Here is an 18482-nt window from a genome sequence, read left to right as displayed (position 1 = left end):
CCCAGAAGGTTTTGGATGCACCATTGTTGAATCCATTTAAGGCTGGGATAGACAGATCTTTGGCATCTCAGGGAATTAAGGGACACACAAAGTGGAGTTGAAGGCCTAGATCAGCTATGATTGTATTGAGTGGTGGAACAAGCTCGACAGGCGATATGTCTACTCCAACTCCTATTTCTTGTGTTAAAATTTACATGGGGATCTTTTCTGTAGTTTGAGGTAGAAGTTGCCTTCAAAAATAATGTTAGTCAATGTTGCTCTTAATTTGTTTATTACATTAGAAGTCTTAAAACTTGAAATGTTATGTTGCGATCTCTTCAATCAGTCACTGGAATTCAAATCTTTTTTAAACTCTCGCTCTCCGAGGGGATTGTAACATAGGCAAATATATTAAGAGCTGCAAAACTAAGGAAGGTAGGAAAAGTTGAGATACAGATCAACCATGATCTTATCGGAAAGTAAATGAGGCTCAAGGGATTGAAGGGTCAGCTTCTGTTCCTATCCTTTTTGCTTAAAATAACAAATGTGTCAGAAACTATTTTCCACTGGAGCATTCCCTGAGCTCTGTTTCTACGTAAACTCCCTCCACATACCAAGTTGTTGAGTTAAATCTGTGTTGAAAATAAAGTCATGAAAACCCAAGGCAACAAAATTCTGTACTTCAATACAGCAGCAAGAATGTTCACTGCAAACTGGTAATTTTTTTTCCCCTTTGACTGTAATTTCCTAATTCACTATAATTCTGATTTTCTTTTCACAGTGTGCTTCGAAAGAGTCCACCGCATCTAATCAAAGAAATCATTTTGGTCGATGATTATAGTGACAATCGTAAGTCGGATTTGTTTCACCTCTTCATTGCTAAGGTGGTCCTTTTAAATAAATTAAATAAATTTTGTTTAAAATCAATCTGAATTTCCACTTTCAGCTGAAGATGGCACTTTGCTGTCAAAGATTGAGAAGGTCCGAATTCTTCGAAACAACAGACGTGAAGGTGAGTCAAGGGAGAGATTGTGCTAAGATGAAGACAAAATACTGCGGATACTGGAATCTGAAACCAAAACAGAAAATGCCGGAAAATCTCAGCAGGTCTGACAGCATCTGTGAAGAGAGAATAGAGCCAACGTTTTGAGTCTGGATGACCCTTCGAAGCGTTGACTCCATTCTCTCTCCACAGATGCTGTCAGACCTGCTGAGATTTTCCAGCGTTTCTGTTTCTATGTGTGAGATTGTACTATTTTGGTGTTTCTTCTTTTGACTTCTTTAACAGAGTCTTACGAATGGTCTTTTCTTTCCTTAACCGCACAGGGCTAATGCGTTCACGTGTCAGGGGAGCCGATGCAGCACAAGCAAACATCCTTACATTTCTTGATAGCCATTGTGAATGCAATGAACACTGGCTGGAACCCCTCCTGGAGAGGGTGGTTGAGGTAAGTAAGTCATTTTGGGAGACCATGTGTGAGTTATTAGCTGACTCAGATGACTTACTTTACGTGGAACTCAGTTGATATTGTGCGTATGGATCTTAACGAATTGTTCAATAAGACACAAGAGGCTTCTCAGAAAGATTCAGATATCTGCTATTAGTGAAATATAGCAACAACAAAAGAAAGCAGGATGATAGTTAGGAAAGGGTTAATGACTGTTATTTGGATTGGAGAAAAGGTTTCAGGCAGGAGGACGAACTACAGTCCATCTGGCTGAGGTTCCTTGCTCCACCACTTGTGCCAGTAATCTGTCCCACATACTTAAACCATCTTAATTTTAAAAAGAAATTCTGAATTTCCTGTTTTCTTCTGAATATGACCCCTTGTAATTAAATTCTGTACATGGAAGAAAAGCTTATTTGGATCCAATTTGCCCAAATCTTGCACAGTTCTAGCATGCAGGCAGCACAGTGGCACAGTGGTTAGCACTGATGCCTCAGAGCGTCAGGGACCCGCGTTCAATTCCTTGCTTAGGTCACTGTGTGGAGTCTGCACGTTCTCCCCATGTCTGTGTAGATTTCTTCTGGGTACTCCGGTTTCCTCCCACAGTCTGAAAGATATGCTGGTTAGGTGCATTGGCCATGCTAAATTCTCCCTCAGTATACCCAAAAGGCACCGGTGTATGGCGACTGGGGGATTTTCACAGTAACTGCATTGCAGTGTTAATGTGAGCCTGCCTGTGACACTGAAATATAAACTTTAAACTGTACATGCATCTGTTATTAAGGGGAATGATGTAGAATAATCACATTTTTCTCATTCTCTTTATTCTGGGATCAACCTTGAGGAGATGGTGACGTAATGGCAATGCCAGTGGACTGGAAATCCAGAGGCCCAGGACCCGGATTCAAATCTCACCATGGCAGCTGTGGAATTTGAATTACATTAATTAATTCAAAAGTTAAAGTTTATTTATTAGTCATAAGTAGGCTTACATTAACACTGCAGTGAAGTTACTGTGAAAATTCCCTAGTCGCCACACTCCAGCGCTCCCGGGTACACTGAGGGAGAATTTAGCATGGCCAATGCACCTAACCAGCACGTCTTTTGGACTGTGGGGGGAAACCGGAGCATCTGGAGGAAACCCACGCAGACACAGGGAGAACGTGCAAATTCCACGGAGAAAGTGACCCAAGCCGGGAATCGAACCCAGGTCCCTGATGCTGTGAGGCAGCAGTGTTAACCACTGTGCCATCGAGCTGCCCCTGGCAATTGATTAATAAGAAAAGTCTGTAATTGTAAACTAACCTCAATACTAGTGCCATTAAGCTATAACTGATTTGTCGTAAAGCTGACCTATCTTTTAGGGAAGGAAATCTGCCATCCTTAGCTGGTTTGGCCAACATGTGACTCCAGATGTGGTTGACCTCCTAAATAGCTTAGCAAGACACCGAGTTCAAGGGCAGTTAGGGTTGGGTAACAAATGAGGGCCTTGCCAGTGATGTTCACATCTCATGAAAGCCCAGACAAAAAACTTGGTAGCTCTTCTTTGTAACTAGAGGTCACTTTGGTTTGTATTTAATGTAGAGGGCATAGTATCAGAATTTGCTGATGATGCAAAAATTGGGTATTTGGCAATGAACTACAGGCAGACTGGCGCAATTGTGTGGATAGGTGATAGGTGCAAGTTTATGCAGCAGTAATTGGTATGCCAACACTTCAACTTTAAAATTTGCATCTTAACTTACAAATTCAAATACGAACTCCAGAATGTTCTGTCTAAACTTCTTTGCACCTCCAGAATCTTGAATATCATGAGGTTATAAAATACACTATGTAAATGTGAATCCTTTAATAATTTCTTCTCATCCAGGAAAATAATATTTGCTATGTATGCATTTTGTTTTTTCTTTACAGGATAAAACTAGAGTTGTTTCTCCAATAATTGATGTAATCAACATGGACAACTTCCAGTACGTGGGGGCGTCTGCTGATCTAAAAGGCGGTATGTACAATGTTAAAGATCTGGGTGACAGTCATACACCAAGCAAACAAAATTGTTTCTTATACCCACTTGTCATTTGAACAGCAGTTTTAGAAAAGTCGGACAATCTTGTCCTTTTAAAGTGAAAATAGGAATGGCTGGAATTACTCAGGAGGTCAGTCAGTATCTGCAGAGGGAAACAGAGTTAATGGTCAGGATTTAGTTCTACTTTCGTAGCACCTACCATTGGGCTCGCAAGTCATCGGGGCTCAGGTGCAGGTCCGTGGCGATAACTCTCTACTTCAGAGCTTGGCTGCATTGTATACTGTTTCCTCTGCTTCTTATTTTGGTGAGCACAGTAAGAAGTCTCACAACACCAGGTTAAAGTCCAACAGGTTTATTTGGTAGCAAATACCATAAGCTTTCGGAGCGCTGCTCCTTCATCAGATGGAGTGGCAATGTGCTCTCAAACAGTGCACAAAATCAAGTTACAGAATACTGATTAGAATGCGAATCCCTACAGCCAGCCAGGTCTTAAAGGTACAGACAATGTGGGTGGAGGGAGCATTAAACACAGGTTAAAGAGATGTGTATTGTCTCCAGACAGAACAGCTAGTGAGATTCTGCAATTTTTTGCCGTCGCACCTCTCTCACACTCCTCAAACACCTCATACACCAGCTCTACAGCAAACGCCGCAGCCTGGAAACCAAGATCGAATCCATATTCTCAACTTGCGCTCGAGACGCAGACCAGCTGCGAAACTCTGCCAAGCAGTCGAGACAAAGGAACTGCACCATCTACATGCACACCAAGAACAGGAAACTTGAGAAACTCAGCATCACCACCAGCAGCAACCAAGCCTCCCCCGGTACCACAGTAGAAAACAGTACCACTGCAGGAAAGTCCATTGTCAACTTATCGGACTACACACTTCAGCCAGATGAAATCGAAGTTCTCAGCTGAGGGCTCAACTTTTGCCCCACTACCAAAATAGACCCCATCAGTCTCGCAGCGGACACAGAGGAATTTATCAGGCGAATGAGGCTGCGGGAGTTCTTCCACAAACCCCAAGAGGCAAACAGCGAACACAATTAGACAGCCAATGAACCGGAACAGCAGACAGAGATCTGCAGTGCAACCGAAGAGGAAAGAGTCGAATTGGACTCCTCCGGAAGGCCGCTGCCTCGACTTGACATGTATGCCCAAGCCATCAGGAGGTGTGTCAACACCAAATTCATCAGCCGCACTCACAAGACAGCACCGAACATCACCCAAGCACAACGCAACGCCATCCACGCTCTCAAGACCAACCGCAACATTGTCATCAAACCAGCAGACAAAGGAGGGGTCATCGTCATACTGAACAGAACGGATTACTGCAAAGAAGTGTTCCGACAACTGAACAACGAGGAACACTACAGACAGTTACCCACAGATCCGACCAAAGAACACACCCATCAACTCAACACTCTGATCAAAACCTTTGATCCGGACCTTCAAGACACCCTCCGTGCTCTCATCCCACGTACTCCACGCGTTGGAGATCTCTACTGCCTCCCAAAGATACACAAGGCAAACACACCTGGCCGTCCCATCGTTTCAGGCAATGGAACCCTGTGCGAGAACCTCTCCGGCTATGTCGAGGGCATCTTGAAACCCATTGTACAAAGAATCCCCAGCTTTTGTCGCGACACTACGGACTTCCTACAGAAACTCAGCCCATATGGAGCAGTTGAACCAGGAGCACTCCTCGTCACAATGGATGTCTCGGCACTCTACACCAGCATCCCCCATGATGATGGCATTGCTGCAACGGCCTCAGTACTCAATGCCGTCAACTGCCAGTTTCCAGATGCAATTTTACAACTCATCCGCTTCATCCTGGACCACAATGTCTTCACCTTCAACAACCAGTTCTTCATCCAGACACACGGAACAGCCATGGGGACCAAATTCGCACCTCAATGTGCCAACATCTTCATGCACAGGTTCGAACAAGACTTCTTCACCGCACAGGACCTTCAACCGATGCTATAGAACCATAGAAAATTACAGCTCAGAAACAGGCCTTTTGGCCCTTCTTGTCTGTGCCGAACCATTTCTTTGCCTAGTCCCACTGACCTGCACTTGGACCATATCCCTCCACACCCCTCTCATCCATGAACCCGTCCAAGTTTTTCTTAAATGTTAAAAGTGACCCCGCATTTACCACTTTATCCGGCAGCTCATTCCACACTCCCACCACTCTCTGCGTGAAGAAGCCCCCCCTAATATTCCCTTTAAACTTTTCTCCTTTCACCCTTAACCCATGCCCTCTGGTTTTTTTCTCCCCTAGCCTCAGCGGAAAAAGCCTGCTTGCATTCACTCTATCTATACCCATCAAAATCTTATACACCTCTATCAAATCTCCCCTCAATCTTCTACGCTCCAGGGAATAAAGTCCCAACCTATTCAATCTCTCTCTGTAACTCAGCTTCTCAAGTCCCGGCAACATCCTTGTGAACCTTCTCTGCACTCTTTCAACCTTATTTACATCCTTCCTGTAACTAGGTGACCAAAACTGTACACAATACTCCAAATTCGGCCTCACCAATGCCTTATATAACCTTACCATAACACTCCAACTTTTATACTCGATACTCCGATTTATAAAGGCCAATGTACCAAAGGCACTCTTTACGACCCTATCCACCTGTGACGTCACTTTTAGGGAATTCTGTACCTGTATTCCCAGATCCCTCTGTTCAACTGCACTCTTCAGAGTCCTACCATTTACCCTGTACGTTCTACTTTGGTTTGTCCTTCCAAAGTGCAATATCTCACACTTGTCTGCGTTAAATTCCATTTGCCATTTTTGAGCCCATTTTTCTAGTTGGTCCAAATCCCTCTGCAAGCTTTGAAAACCTTCCTCACTGTCCACGACACCTCCAATCTTTGTATCATCAGCAAACTTGCTGATCCAATTGACCACATTATCATCCAGATCATTGATATAGATGACAAACAACAATGGACCCAACACCGATCCCTGCGGCACACCACTAGTCACAGGCCTCCACTCAGAGAAGCAATCCTCCAGAACCACTCTCTGGCTTCTTCCATTGAGCCAGTGTCTAATCCAAGTTACTACCTCCCCATGTATACCTAGCGACTGAACCTTCCTAACTAACCTTCCATGAGGGACCTTGTCAAAGGCCTTGCTGAAATCCAGGTAGACAACATCCACCGCCTTCCCTTCATCCACTTTCCTGGTAACCTCCTCGAAAAACTCTAATAGATTGGTCAAACATGACCTACCACGCACAAAGCCATGTTGACTCTCCCTAATAAGTCCCTGTCTATCCAAATATTTGTAGATCCTATCCCTTATCACACCTTCCAATAACTTGCCCACCACCGACGTCAAACTTACTGGCCTATAATTTCCCGGATTTCCTTTGGAACCTTTTTTAAACAACGGAACAACATGAGCCACCCTCCAATCATCCGGCACCTCCCCCGTGAATACTGACATTTTAAATATGTCTGCCAGGGCCCCTGCAAGTTCAACACTAGCTTCCCTCAAGGTCCGTGGGAATACCCTGTCCGTTCCTGGGGATTTATCCACTCTGATTTGCCTCAAGACAGCGAGCACCTCCTCCCCTTTAATCTGTAAAGGTTCCATGACCTCCCTACCTGTTTGCCCTATTTCCGTAGACTCCATGCCCGTTTCCTCAGTAAATACGGATGCAAAAAAACCATTTAGTTTCTCCCCCATCTCTTTTGGTTCCATACACAGTCTACCACTCTGGTCTTCAAGAGGACCAATTTTATCCCTCACTATCCTTTTGCTCCTAACATACCTATAGAAGCTCTTTGGATTTTCCTTCACTCTGTCTGCCAAAGCAACCTCATGTCTTCTTTTAGCCCTCCTGGTTTCCCTCTTAAGTAGCTTCTTGCACTTTTTATACTCCTCGAGCATCTGATCTGTTCCTTGCTGCCTGTACATTTCATACAACTCTCTCTTCCTCTTAATCAGTGTTACAATCTCCCTCGAGAACTAAGGTTCCTTATTCCGATTTACTTTGCCTTTAATCCTGACAGGAACATACAAACTCTGCACTCTCAAAATTTCTCCCTTGAAGGCCTCCCACTTTCCATTTACATCCTTACCAGAGAACAGCCTGTGCCAATCCACACTTCCCAGATCCCTTCTCATTTCATCAAATTTGGCCTTTTTCCAATTCAGAACTTCAACCCGAGGACCAGATCTATCCTTATCCACGATCAGGTTGAAACTAATGGCATTATGATCACTGGATCCAAAGTGTTCCCTCACACTCACATCCATCACCTGCCCCAACTCATTTCCCAATAGGAGATCCAATATCGCATCCTCTCTAGTTGGCACCTCTATATACTGATGTAGAAAATTCTCCTGAACACATTTTACAAACTCTACCCCATCTAAACCTTTAACAGTATGCGAGTCCCAATCTATATGTGGAAAATTAAAATCCCCTACTATCACAACTTTATGTTTCTTGCAGTTGTCAGCTGTCTCGCCTCTGATTTGCTCCTCCAATTCTCGCTGACTATTGGGTGGTCTATAATACAACCCCATTAATGTGGTCATACCTTTCTTGTTTCTCAGCTCCACCCATAGGGCTTCTGTAGACAAGCTCCCTAATCTATCCTGCCTGAGTACCGCTGTAACATTTTCCCTGACCAACAATGCCACCCCCCCACCTTTTATCCCTCTGCCTCTATCCCGCCTGAAACATTGGAACCCTGGAACATTGAGCTGCCAGTCCTGCCCCTCCTGTAGCCAAGTTTCACTAATGGCTATAATGTCATATTTCCATGTGTCTATCCACGCCTTCAGCTCATCTGCCTTCCCCACAATACTCGTGGCATTGAAATAGACACACCTCAAAAGATTATTTCCACCACACTCTACCCTTCCATTTGTGATTTTGCTTGAACTAACCTGTCTTTTTACCCCTGCTCCACTATCTGCTCTGGCACTCTGGTTCCCATCCCCCTGCAAATCTAGTTTAAACGCTCCCCAATAACACTAGCAATATACACTAGATGCATCGATGATATTTTCTTCCTTTGGAGTCATGGTGAGCAATCACTGAAACAACTATATGATGACATCAACAAGTTCCATCCCATCATCAGACTCACCATGGACTACTCTCTAGAATCGGTTGCATTCTTGGACACACGCATCTCCATTAAGGACGGTCACCTCAGCACCTCACTGTACCGCAAGCCCACGGATAACCTCATGATGCTCCACTTCTTCAGCTTCCACCCTAAACACGTTAAAGAAGCCATCCCCTACGGACAAGCCCTCCGATCTCCTCGGATGAGGAGGATCGCAACAGACACCTCCAGACGTTGAAAGATGCCCTCATAAGAACAGGATATGGCGCTCGACTCATCAATCAACAGTTCCGACGCGCCACAGCGAAAAACCGCACCGACCTCCTCAGCAGACAAACACGGGACACGGTGGACAGAGTACCCTTCGTCGTCCAGTACTTCCCCGGAGCGGAGAAGCTACGGCATCCCCTCCGGAGCCTTCAACATGTCATTGATGAAGACGAACATCTCGCCAAGGCCATCCCCACACCCCCACTTCTTGCCTTCAAACAACCGCGCAACCTCAAACAGACCATTGTCCGCAGCAAACTACCCAGCCTTCAGGAGAACAGTGACCACGACACCACACAACCCTGCCACAGCAACCTCTGCAAGACGTGCCGGATCATCGACACGGATGCCATCATCTCACGTGAGAACACCATCTACCAGGTACACGGTACCTACTCTTGCAACTCGGCCAACATTGTCTTCCTGATACGCTGCAGGAAAGGATGTCCCAAGGCATGGTACATTGGGGAAACCATGCAGACGCTACGACAACGGATGAATGAACACCGCTCGACAATCACCAGGCAAGACTGTTCTCTTCCTGTGGGGGAGCACTTCAGCAGTTACGGGCATTCAGCCTTGGTTTTTCAGGTAAGCGTTCTCCAAGGCGGCCTTCACGACACACGACAGCGCAGAGTCGCTGAGCAGAAACTGATAGCCAAGTTCCGCACACATGAGGACGGCCTAAACCGGGATGTTGGATGTATGTCACATTATCAGTAACCCCCACAGCTTGCCTCCTGGACTTGCAGAATCTCACTAGCTGTTCTGTCTGGAGACAATACACATCTCTTTAACCTGTGTTAAATGCTCCCTCCACCCACATTGTCTGTACCTTTAAGACCGGGCTGGTTGTAGGGATTCGCATTCTAATCAGTATTCTGTAACTTGATTTTGTGCACTGTTTGAGACCACATTTCCACTCCATCTGACGAAGGAGCAGCGCTCCGAAAGCTTATGGTATTTGCTACCAAATAAACCTGTTGGACTTTAACCTGGTGTTGTGAGACTTCTTACTGTGTTCACCCCAGTCCAATGCCGGCATCTCCACATCTTATTTTGGTGACCAGTACAAACCTGAAACGTTTGTCCATTACACCATTGCCCAAATCATTTGTATGAGGGAAGTATTTGAAGATGGACAACTCATTCATATCCTCTAATGTTAATGTACATTAGTTACAGCAGTGTGTATGGATGCTATAGGACTGCAGCTTGTATTTATAAAGCACCTTTAATCTAGTAAGATGTCTGACAGTCCTGTATCAGAACATAATAAGACAGAAATTGCAAAAAAAATGTAAGGAGCAATTAGAATTAATGCAAAATACTGTGGATACTGAAACCTGAAATGTAAACAGGAAGTGCTGGAAATTCTCAGCATGTCTGGCAGCATCTGTGGAGAGAGAAACAGAGTTCATATTTTGAGCGGAATGTGATTATTTATTGAAGAAGGTGGCAGATGATGCCAGACCTGCTGAGTGTTTCCCTGTTGGACAGATGACTAAAAGCTTGGATAAAGAGAGAAGCTTAAAGGAGGAGAGGAAAGGTTTCAGGAGGGAAGTCTTACTGCCAACGGTGGAGTGCTGAAAGCTGAGGCAGTACAAGGAGCCAGAATTGAAGGAGCACAGAGATTTTGGAGGCTGATCGGGCTGGAGCATGATACTGAGGTAGTGAGGGGTGAAACCATGGAGCGATTTTAAACACCAAGGATGAAAATTTTAAGATTGAGGCGTTGCAGGACTGGGAGCTAGTGTAGGTCAGTGAACAAAGCAATGATGAGTAAATGGGACTTGGTGCGAGTTAGGATATAGGCAGCAAAGTTTGGATGAGCTCAGGTCAATGATCCATGAATAGTCCAAAACACACAAAGTTAGAGGCAAGGATCTTTCACCAAAACCAACCACTGATCATAGCACGTTTTGCATACTAAACAGAAGAGAAACCTCATTCAACGTTTTTCAGTACAGCATTTAATAGGAAAAACTCTGAGCAGCCAGTGACAATAATAACTGTACAGAATGCCACACAAATAATTGAAAGACTTGTACTGAGAGAATATTTATCAAATACAAAATAGATGTTGGAAATCCGGAACAAAAACAGAACATGCAGGAACCACTTTGCAAATCCGACAGCATCTGTGGAGAGAGAAACTGAGTTAATGTTTGAGGTTAATGACCTTTCAACAGAAAGAAAATTTGCCTCTTTAATTGTTTCAAATAAAATAGCTGTAACACCTCAGTTATAATTTCTCACAAATGGCGGTTTGGAAACATTGCATTTTCTGTTTCCACTGAAATATATCTTTTGTATTTCTGATCTTTCAATGCACCTTTGCTACTGATCTGTCTGATTTAATTGGCAGGATTTGATTGGAATCTGGTCTTTAAATGGGATTACATGACTCCAGAACAAAGACGAGCTCGCCAGGGTAATCCAATTGGCCCTATCAGGTATGTATAGCCAGGGGTTTTATAATTGAATAAATATCATAGAATCATAGAAACCCTACAGTGCAGAAGGAGGCCATTCGGCCCATCGAGTCTGCACCGACCACAATCCCACCCAGGCCCTACCCCCACATAGTTACCCGTTAATCCCTCTAACCTACGCATTTTAGGATTCTAAGGGGCAATTTTTAACCTGGCCAATCAACCTAATCCGCACATCTTTGGACTGTGGGAGGAAACCGGAGCACCCGGAGGAAACCCACGCAGACACGAGGAGAATGTGCAAACTCCACACAGACAGTGACTCGAGCCAGGAATCGAACCCTGGAGCTGTGAAGCAGCAGTGCTAACCACTGTGCTACCGTGCCGCCACGTAATAGTGCCACACCATATTTCCTGTGCCACATTTCATTGTCATGCTTCATAATAGGCAAATGTGTTCCTGTGGATTTTTTTGTGGTTGATTGACTGATAGGCAAATTTCTTCCAATAATGTTTTCTTTTCAGAAAACACAGTACGGCAGTAATTCAGAGTATGCAAATAAACCCTCCCATCAGTGCAGACAGACCGACTGGGGGAGTTGGAAGTGGTAATGTCACTAGACTAATAATCCAGAGGCCCAGGCTAATGCTCTGAGGACACCGGTTTCGATCCCACCACGTCAGATGATGGAACTTTAATTCAATTAATAAATCTGTAATTAAAAGCTAGCCTTGGTAATAATGTCCACGAAACTATTGTTGATTGTGGAAAATCCCAACTGGTCCACTGATGTCCTTTAGGGAAGGAAATCTTCCATCCTTCCGTGGTCTGGCCTGAACATGACCCCAGACCCACAGCAATGTGATTAACTCTTAAATGCCCTCGGAAATGGCATGGCAAGCCAGGCAGTTTTATCAAAACCGCTACAAAGACTAGATAAAGGAATGAAACTGGACAGATCACTTGTCATCGACTGGGGCACTGGAAATCGCAGTGGCAAACCTAGACCTGTCAACTCTGTAAAGTTCTCTTTACTAACATTACAGACACACCAGAGGTGGTGGCACAGTGGTATACAGTTGGGAGGGAATTGCCCTTGAAGTTCTCAGTATTGACTCTGGACCCCATGAAGACTCATGACATCAGGCCAACCATGGACAAGAAAACTTTTTACTGGCTATCACCTCCTGTGCCCCCTCAACTGATGAATTAGTACTCCTCTATGTTGAACACCACTTGGAAGATAAATAGAGAGTGGGGCAGTGAGTGGATCTGCAGCGGGTGGTGAGGGAACGGGAAGGAAAAAAGCTATTTAACCTCATTCTCACCAACCTACCTGTTGCCAATCCATCTGTCCATGACAGTATTGATAGGAGTGACCACACCACACAGTCCTTTTGGAAACAAAGTTTTGTCTTTACATTGAGGACATCCTCCATGGTGCTGTGTGGTGTTATCACCATGTTAAATGATTTTGAACAGATCTAGCAGCTCAAAACTGGGCATCCATGAAGCACTGTGGGCCATCAGCAACAGCAGAATTTTATACCACCACAATCTATAACCTCATGACCTGGCGTATCCCCCACTCTAATGTCAGGGGACGTTTTCTCGCTTCCTACCAGCATGAAAGACAAGCAGACATGAGTACAGTACAAAAAGGCAACACAAACTTTATTCTATGTTTAAAATAACAAAACCGCAGGCCTGGGGAGAGACAGCTGCTCGTCAACTGCTCTGCCCGGCCATTGTGCGCTTTACAATTTATAAGGTTTTGAACTTCGTGCCAAACATATGGTAATAGGCTCATCATTTACTCCCAGTTACATGATCAGTGCCTGCTAATAACACAAAGCAGTGGCACAATAGCGAGATATTAAAACAGCCATTATAGATAAGAAATAGGAGCAGGAGTAGGCCATCTAGCCCCTCGAGCCTTCCCCGCCATTCAATAAGATCATGGCTGATCTGATAGTGGTTTAGTTCCACTTACCCGCCCGCTCCCCATAACCCTTAATTCCCTTATTGATCAGAAATCTATCTACCTGTGACTTAAACATATTTAACGAGGTAGCCTCCACTGCTTCAATGGGCAGAGAATTCCAGAGATTCACTACCCTCTGAGAGAAGAAGTTCCTCCTCAACTCTGTTCTAAACTGACTCCCCCTTATTTTGAGGCTGTGTCCTCTAGTTCTTGTTTCCTTTCTAAGTGGAAAGAATCTCTCTGCCTCTACCCTCTTCATTATCTTGTATGTCTCTATAAGATCTCTCCTCAGCCTTCTAAACTCCAACGAGTGCAGGCTCCATCTACTCAATCTCTCCTCATAAACTAACCCCCTCATCTCCGGTATCAACCTGGTGAACCTTCTCTGTACTCCCTCCAAGGCCAATATATCCTTTCGCAAATAAGGGGACCAAAATTGCACACAGTACTCTAGTTGCGGCCTCACCAATCCCTTGTACAATTGCAGCAAGACCTCTCTGCTTTTATACTCCATCCCCTTCGTGATAAAGGCCAACATTCCATTTGCCGCGGCACCTGCAAACTGAGTTTTTGCGATTCATGCACAAGGACCCCCAGGTCCCTCTGCACAGTAGCATGTTGTAATTTTTCATCATTTAAATAATAGGCCATTTTACTATTATTCCTTCCAAAGTGGATAACCTCACACTTGTCAACGTTATACTCCATCTGCCAGATCCTTGGAGCTGATCCCATTTCCCCTGGGCTGATCTCTCTCTGGAGGGCCCCCTTTGTGATTTGAGCTTCTTGCATAATCTAATCAGTTGAGCTATTGTCTGTGCTTCCCTGCTTGGAGTCTAAAGTGATTAAGGCTGTCTGAGGTGATTGGGGTGTGCAAGGAGCCTCTCCATGAGTCATCGCATTGCTGTGAACTGTTGACAATATTTTAAAATAAATTTGATGTACACACGTAAGAACAGGATATGGCGCTCGACTCATTGATCAACAGTTCCGATGTGCCACAGCGAAAAACCGCACCGAACACCTCAGAAGACAAACACGGGACACGGTGGACAGAGCACCCTTCGTTGTCCAGTACTTCCCCGGAGCGGAGAAGCTACGGCATCTCCTCCGGAGCCTTCAACATGTCATTGATGAAGACGAACATCTCGCCAAGGCCATCCCCACACCCCCACTTCTTGCCTTCAAACAACTGCACAGCCTCAAACAGACCATTGTCCGCAGCAAACTACCCAGCCTTCAGGAGAATAGTGACCACGACACCACACAACCCTGCCACAGCAACGGTACCTACTCTTGCAACTCGGCCAACGTTGTCTACCTGATACGCTGCAGGAAAGGATGCCCCAAGGCATGGTATATTGGGGAAACCATGCAGACGCTACAACAACGGATGAATGAACACTGCTTGACAATCACCAGGCAAGACTGTTCTCTTCCTGCGGGGGAGCACTTCAGCGGTCACGGGCATTCAGCCTCTGATCTTCGGGTAAGCGTTCTCCAAGGCGGCCTTCACGACACACGACAGCGCAGAGTCGCTGAGCAGAAACTGATAGCCAAGTTCCGCACACATGAGGATGGCCTAAACCGGGATGTTGGCTTTATGTCACATTATCAGTAACCCCCACAGCTTGCCTCCTGGACTTGCAGAATCTCACTAACTGTCCTGTCTGGAGACAATACACATCTCTTTAACCTGTGCTTAATGCTCCCTCCACTCACATTGTCTGTATCTTTAAGACCTGGTTGGCTGTAGAGATTCGCATTCTAATCAGTATTCTGTAACTTGATTTTGTGTCTCTGTACCCTGTTTGAGAGCACATTTCCACTCCATCTGACGAAGGAGCAGCGCTCCGAAAGCTAATGGCATTTGCTACCAAATAAACCTGTTGGACTTTAACCTGGTGTTGTTAAAACTCTTACTGTGTTTACCCCAGTCCAACGCCGGCATCTCCACATCCTGTTTTGGATATACAGACTGGCCCGATTGGGCGCCCTATCCCAGTGGTGTTTGTCAGGGTCAGGGAGGATGGCTGGTGTGTGCGGTTGTAACCCGGCAGTTGCCATTTACCGAGTGTCCCTGTCTTGCACCCAGCAGACTGCGTGAGGCTCCTGCCTGCTTCCTGTATAACCCACTCTACGTTCTCTTGGGCTGTCAAAGGGATTGGCCTGAGGGGGATTCCACCTTTGGAATGTATTGGAATCTGGGTACATATCCAGCATTTAGATGTATTCCATTTCTCAGCATATACAAGCGACATATACAAGTACGTGTTTACATTCAACTCGCGTTGGTAACGGTTTGAGAGACAATCTCCCCTGCTAAGCAGTAAAAACAACCAGTGATATACATCTTCTTGTCCGGTGCTGTGACCTGCCTGAAAAACAGGTACAATGAGCTTGGAGGTACAATTATTATTATTAGACTCCCGTTACTGGATCATTGCTGTTCTCGCATCTTTTTAGTTGTGTCCAATGCTTCCATTGCCCCTTTCCCCTGATTTCAATGCAGGCGCAGGTATCCCCACTAATGAGGACTCGGTGTGGCCCCGACCACCGGGGCGCTAGACCAGGCCTTTCAGGTAGCAATTTAACCATTACTTGGGATCCTGCTTTTGGTACCGTGGCCTGTTCAGGGTACTGCCTTTCTTTATCTTTAAGTTCCTGTTGTTCTCTCGCCTGCTGTCTCATTTCTTTTAGCTGCTCACTCAGTTCTAAGACATATCTGCTGATTTTGTCTTTTAAGGGTCCCAAATCTTCCCCTCCGGTAATTATGCCTTGGGGCAATTGCATGGCCCGCCCGGTCATCAGTTCGTAAGGGGTTAATCCCGTAACGCGATCTGGGGATGCCCTGAGTTTCATAAGCACAGTGGGAAGGACCTCTGTCCACCTGCTGTGTTTTCCATGTAAACCCTTTGCGAGTGTGGACTTCAGGGTCCGATTCATCCTCTCTACCATACCTGAACTCTGTGGATGGTAGGGGATGTGGAACTTCTGCTTTATTTCCATCCACTCGCACGTCTTTTTCATAACTGTTCCCGTGAAGTGGGTGCCCTGATCGGAGTCGATCTGCAAAGGGACCCCCCCATCTGGGAATTACTTCGCTCGCTAGGATTTTTGCCACAGTGGAAGCAGTGCAATCCCGGGTGGGGAATGCTTCCACCCAGCGGGTGAATTGGTCAATTATGACGAAACAATATCTCTTGCCCCCTGAAGCGGGAAGTGGTCCTGTGAAATCTATCTGGAGATTTTCCCACGGCCCCCGGGGTCTTGGCTGGTGAGCCATTCGGATCTTTATGGGCCACCTGGGGTTGTGCTGTGCGCATGTGAGACATCGGTGACAGTATTTAGCTATGTCCCTTCCCATCCCCGACCACCACCAATCCTTACTCAGGAGATGATTCATGGCGTTTCTGCTGGTGTGATCACGGCCATGGTTTAACTGCAGCAGAGTGGGCCTGATGCAGTCTGGGGCTATTACCTTTCTTTCCTTCCTCCAGACGCCCTGGGCATCTGGTTTCCCGCTCCTTTCTTCCTAGACCTGCGTCTCTGCCTCGGGGGTGTCCCGGTGTAACTGGACTATGTCCACACTATCTGTGGTGATACTAGCTGTTAGGAGAGCGTGACTTAAACCTGCTGTGCTGCCTTATCAGCTGCAGCGTTCCCTGCTTGTTCTGGAGCTTCTATTTTCTTATGCGCTTTGACTTTAATTAGTGCTGCTTCTTTGGGCAGCTTTGAGGCGCGGGATAGAGCTTCAATCTTTCCTGGTGCTTTATCCTGTCCCCTCCCGATGTGACAAACCCCCTGCGATCCCAGGCGGTCATATAGTCGTGTATGACTCCGAACGCGTATTGGCTGTCGGTATATACATTCACGGTTTTGCCCTCTGCCAGGGTCAGGTCCTGTGTTAAAGCCTCTAATTCTGCGACTTGAGCTGTCAGGGTGCTGTCTAATCGTCCTGAGGCTACCACTTCTAACTTGTCGTTAACTACTGCCCACCCTGTTTTGGGGGTACTATCAATATATTTCCTGGACCCATCTACATAGAATGTTAAATCTGCCTGTCCTAAGGGGAACTCTTCTACTGGGGCTGCGTCTCCCTCTAGGTCAATTTCAGCGCACACATGTGACTCACCAGTGGCTAAAATCCCTGCAGCGGGGTTTACTCCTGTGTCCCTTATTATGGTGACTGACCGATCTTTGGGGAGCAGAACTGATTCCCACTTAGCTCTCCTTACATTAGAGACTGCTCTGAGCTTACTATTGTTACACAGTAAGAGTTTTAACAACACCAGGTTAAAGTCCAACAGGTTTATTTGGTAGCAAATACCATTAGCTTTCGGAGCGCTGCTCCTTCGTCAGATGGAGCGGAAATGTGCTCTCAAACAGGGCACAGAGACACAGAATCAAGTTACAGAATACTGATTAGAATGCGAATCCCTACAGCCAACCAGATCTTAAAGATACAGACAATGTGTCTCCACCCACATTGTCTGCATCTTTAAGATCTGGTTGGCTGTAGGGATTCGCATTCTAATCAGTATTCTGTAACTTGATTCTGTGTCTCTGTGCCCTGTTTGAGAGCACATTTCATAGAAACCCTACAGTACAGAAAGAGGCCATTTGGCCCATCGAGTCTGCACCAACCACAAACCCACCCAGGCCCTACCCCCATATCCCTACATATTTACCCACTAATCCCTCTAACCTACACATCTCAGAACACTAAGGGCAATTTTGTTTTTTAAGCATGGCCAATCAACCTAACCCGCACATCTTTGGACTGTGGGAGGAAACCGGAGCACCCGGAGGAAACCCACGCAGACACGAGGAGAATGTGCAAACTCCACACAGACAGTGACCCAAGCCGGGAATCGAACCCAGGTCCCTGGAGCTGTGAAGCAGCAATGCTAACCACTGTGCTACTGTGCCGCCCTTGTATTGGAATCTGGGTACATATCCAGCATTTCCGCTCATTTCCGCTCCATCTGACGAAGGAGCAGCGCTCCGAAAGCTAATGGTATTTGCTACCAGATAAACCTGTTGGACTTTAACCTGGTGTTGTTAAAACTCTTAGTGTGTTCACCCCAGTCCAACGCTGGCATCTCCACATCCTTACTGTTGTTAAGCATTTCAACGATGATATGCCTGGTGTGGAGGATGATTTCCCCCGTCATGACCGTGGGCTCGCTAATACTAACTGCCCATGCAGCAAAATCAAGTGCTGCA

The 18482-nt window shown here is 45.8% G+C and overlaps 1 protein-coding gene across 1 annotated transcript in view; it reads left to right on the top strand.

Moving 5' to 3' along the window:
• Positions 1-18482, top strand: part of galnt2 (UDP-N-acetyl-alpha-D-galactosamine:polypeptide N-acetylgalactosaminyltransferase 2) — a 113824-nt gene that overhangs the window by 57957 nt on the left and 37385 nt on the right. The window contains exons 5-9 of the mRNA XM_078213359.1: positions 761-828; positions 926-991; positions 1306-1427; positions 3342-3429; positions 11202-11289. Of these exons, the coding sequence (XP_078069485.1) occupies positions 761-828; positions 926-991; positions 1306-1427; positions 3342-3429; positions 11202-11289 (432 nt within the window). The remainder of the gene's footprint in view (positions 1-760; positions 829-925; positions 992-1305; positions 1428-3341; positions 3430-11201; positions 11290-18482) is intronic.

This window comes from Mustelus asterias, chromosome 5 (assembly GCF_964213995.1).
Source record: "Mustelus asterias chromosome 5, sMusAst1.hap1.1, whole genome shotgun sequence".
Classification (NCBI taxonomy): Eukaryota; Metazoa; Chordata; class Chondrichthyes; order Carcharhiniformes; family Triakidae; genus Mustelus; species Mustelus asterias.
The sequence above is the reverse complement of the archived record's forward strand: the minus strand, read 5'-3'. Positions and strand labels throughout refer to the sequence as shown.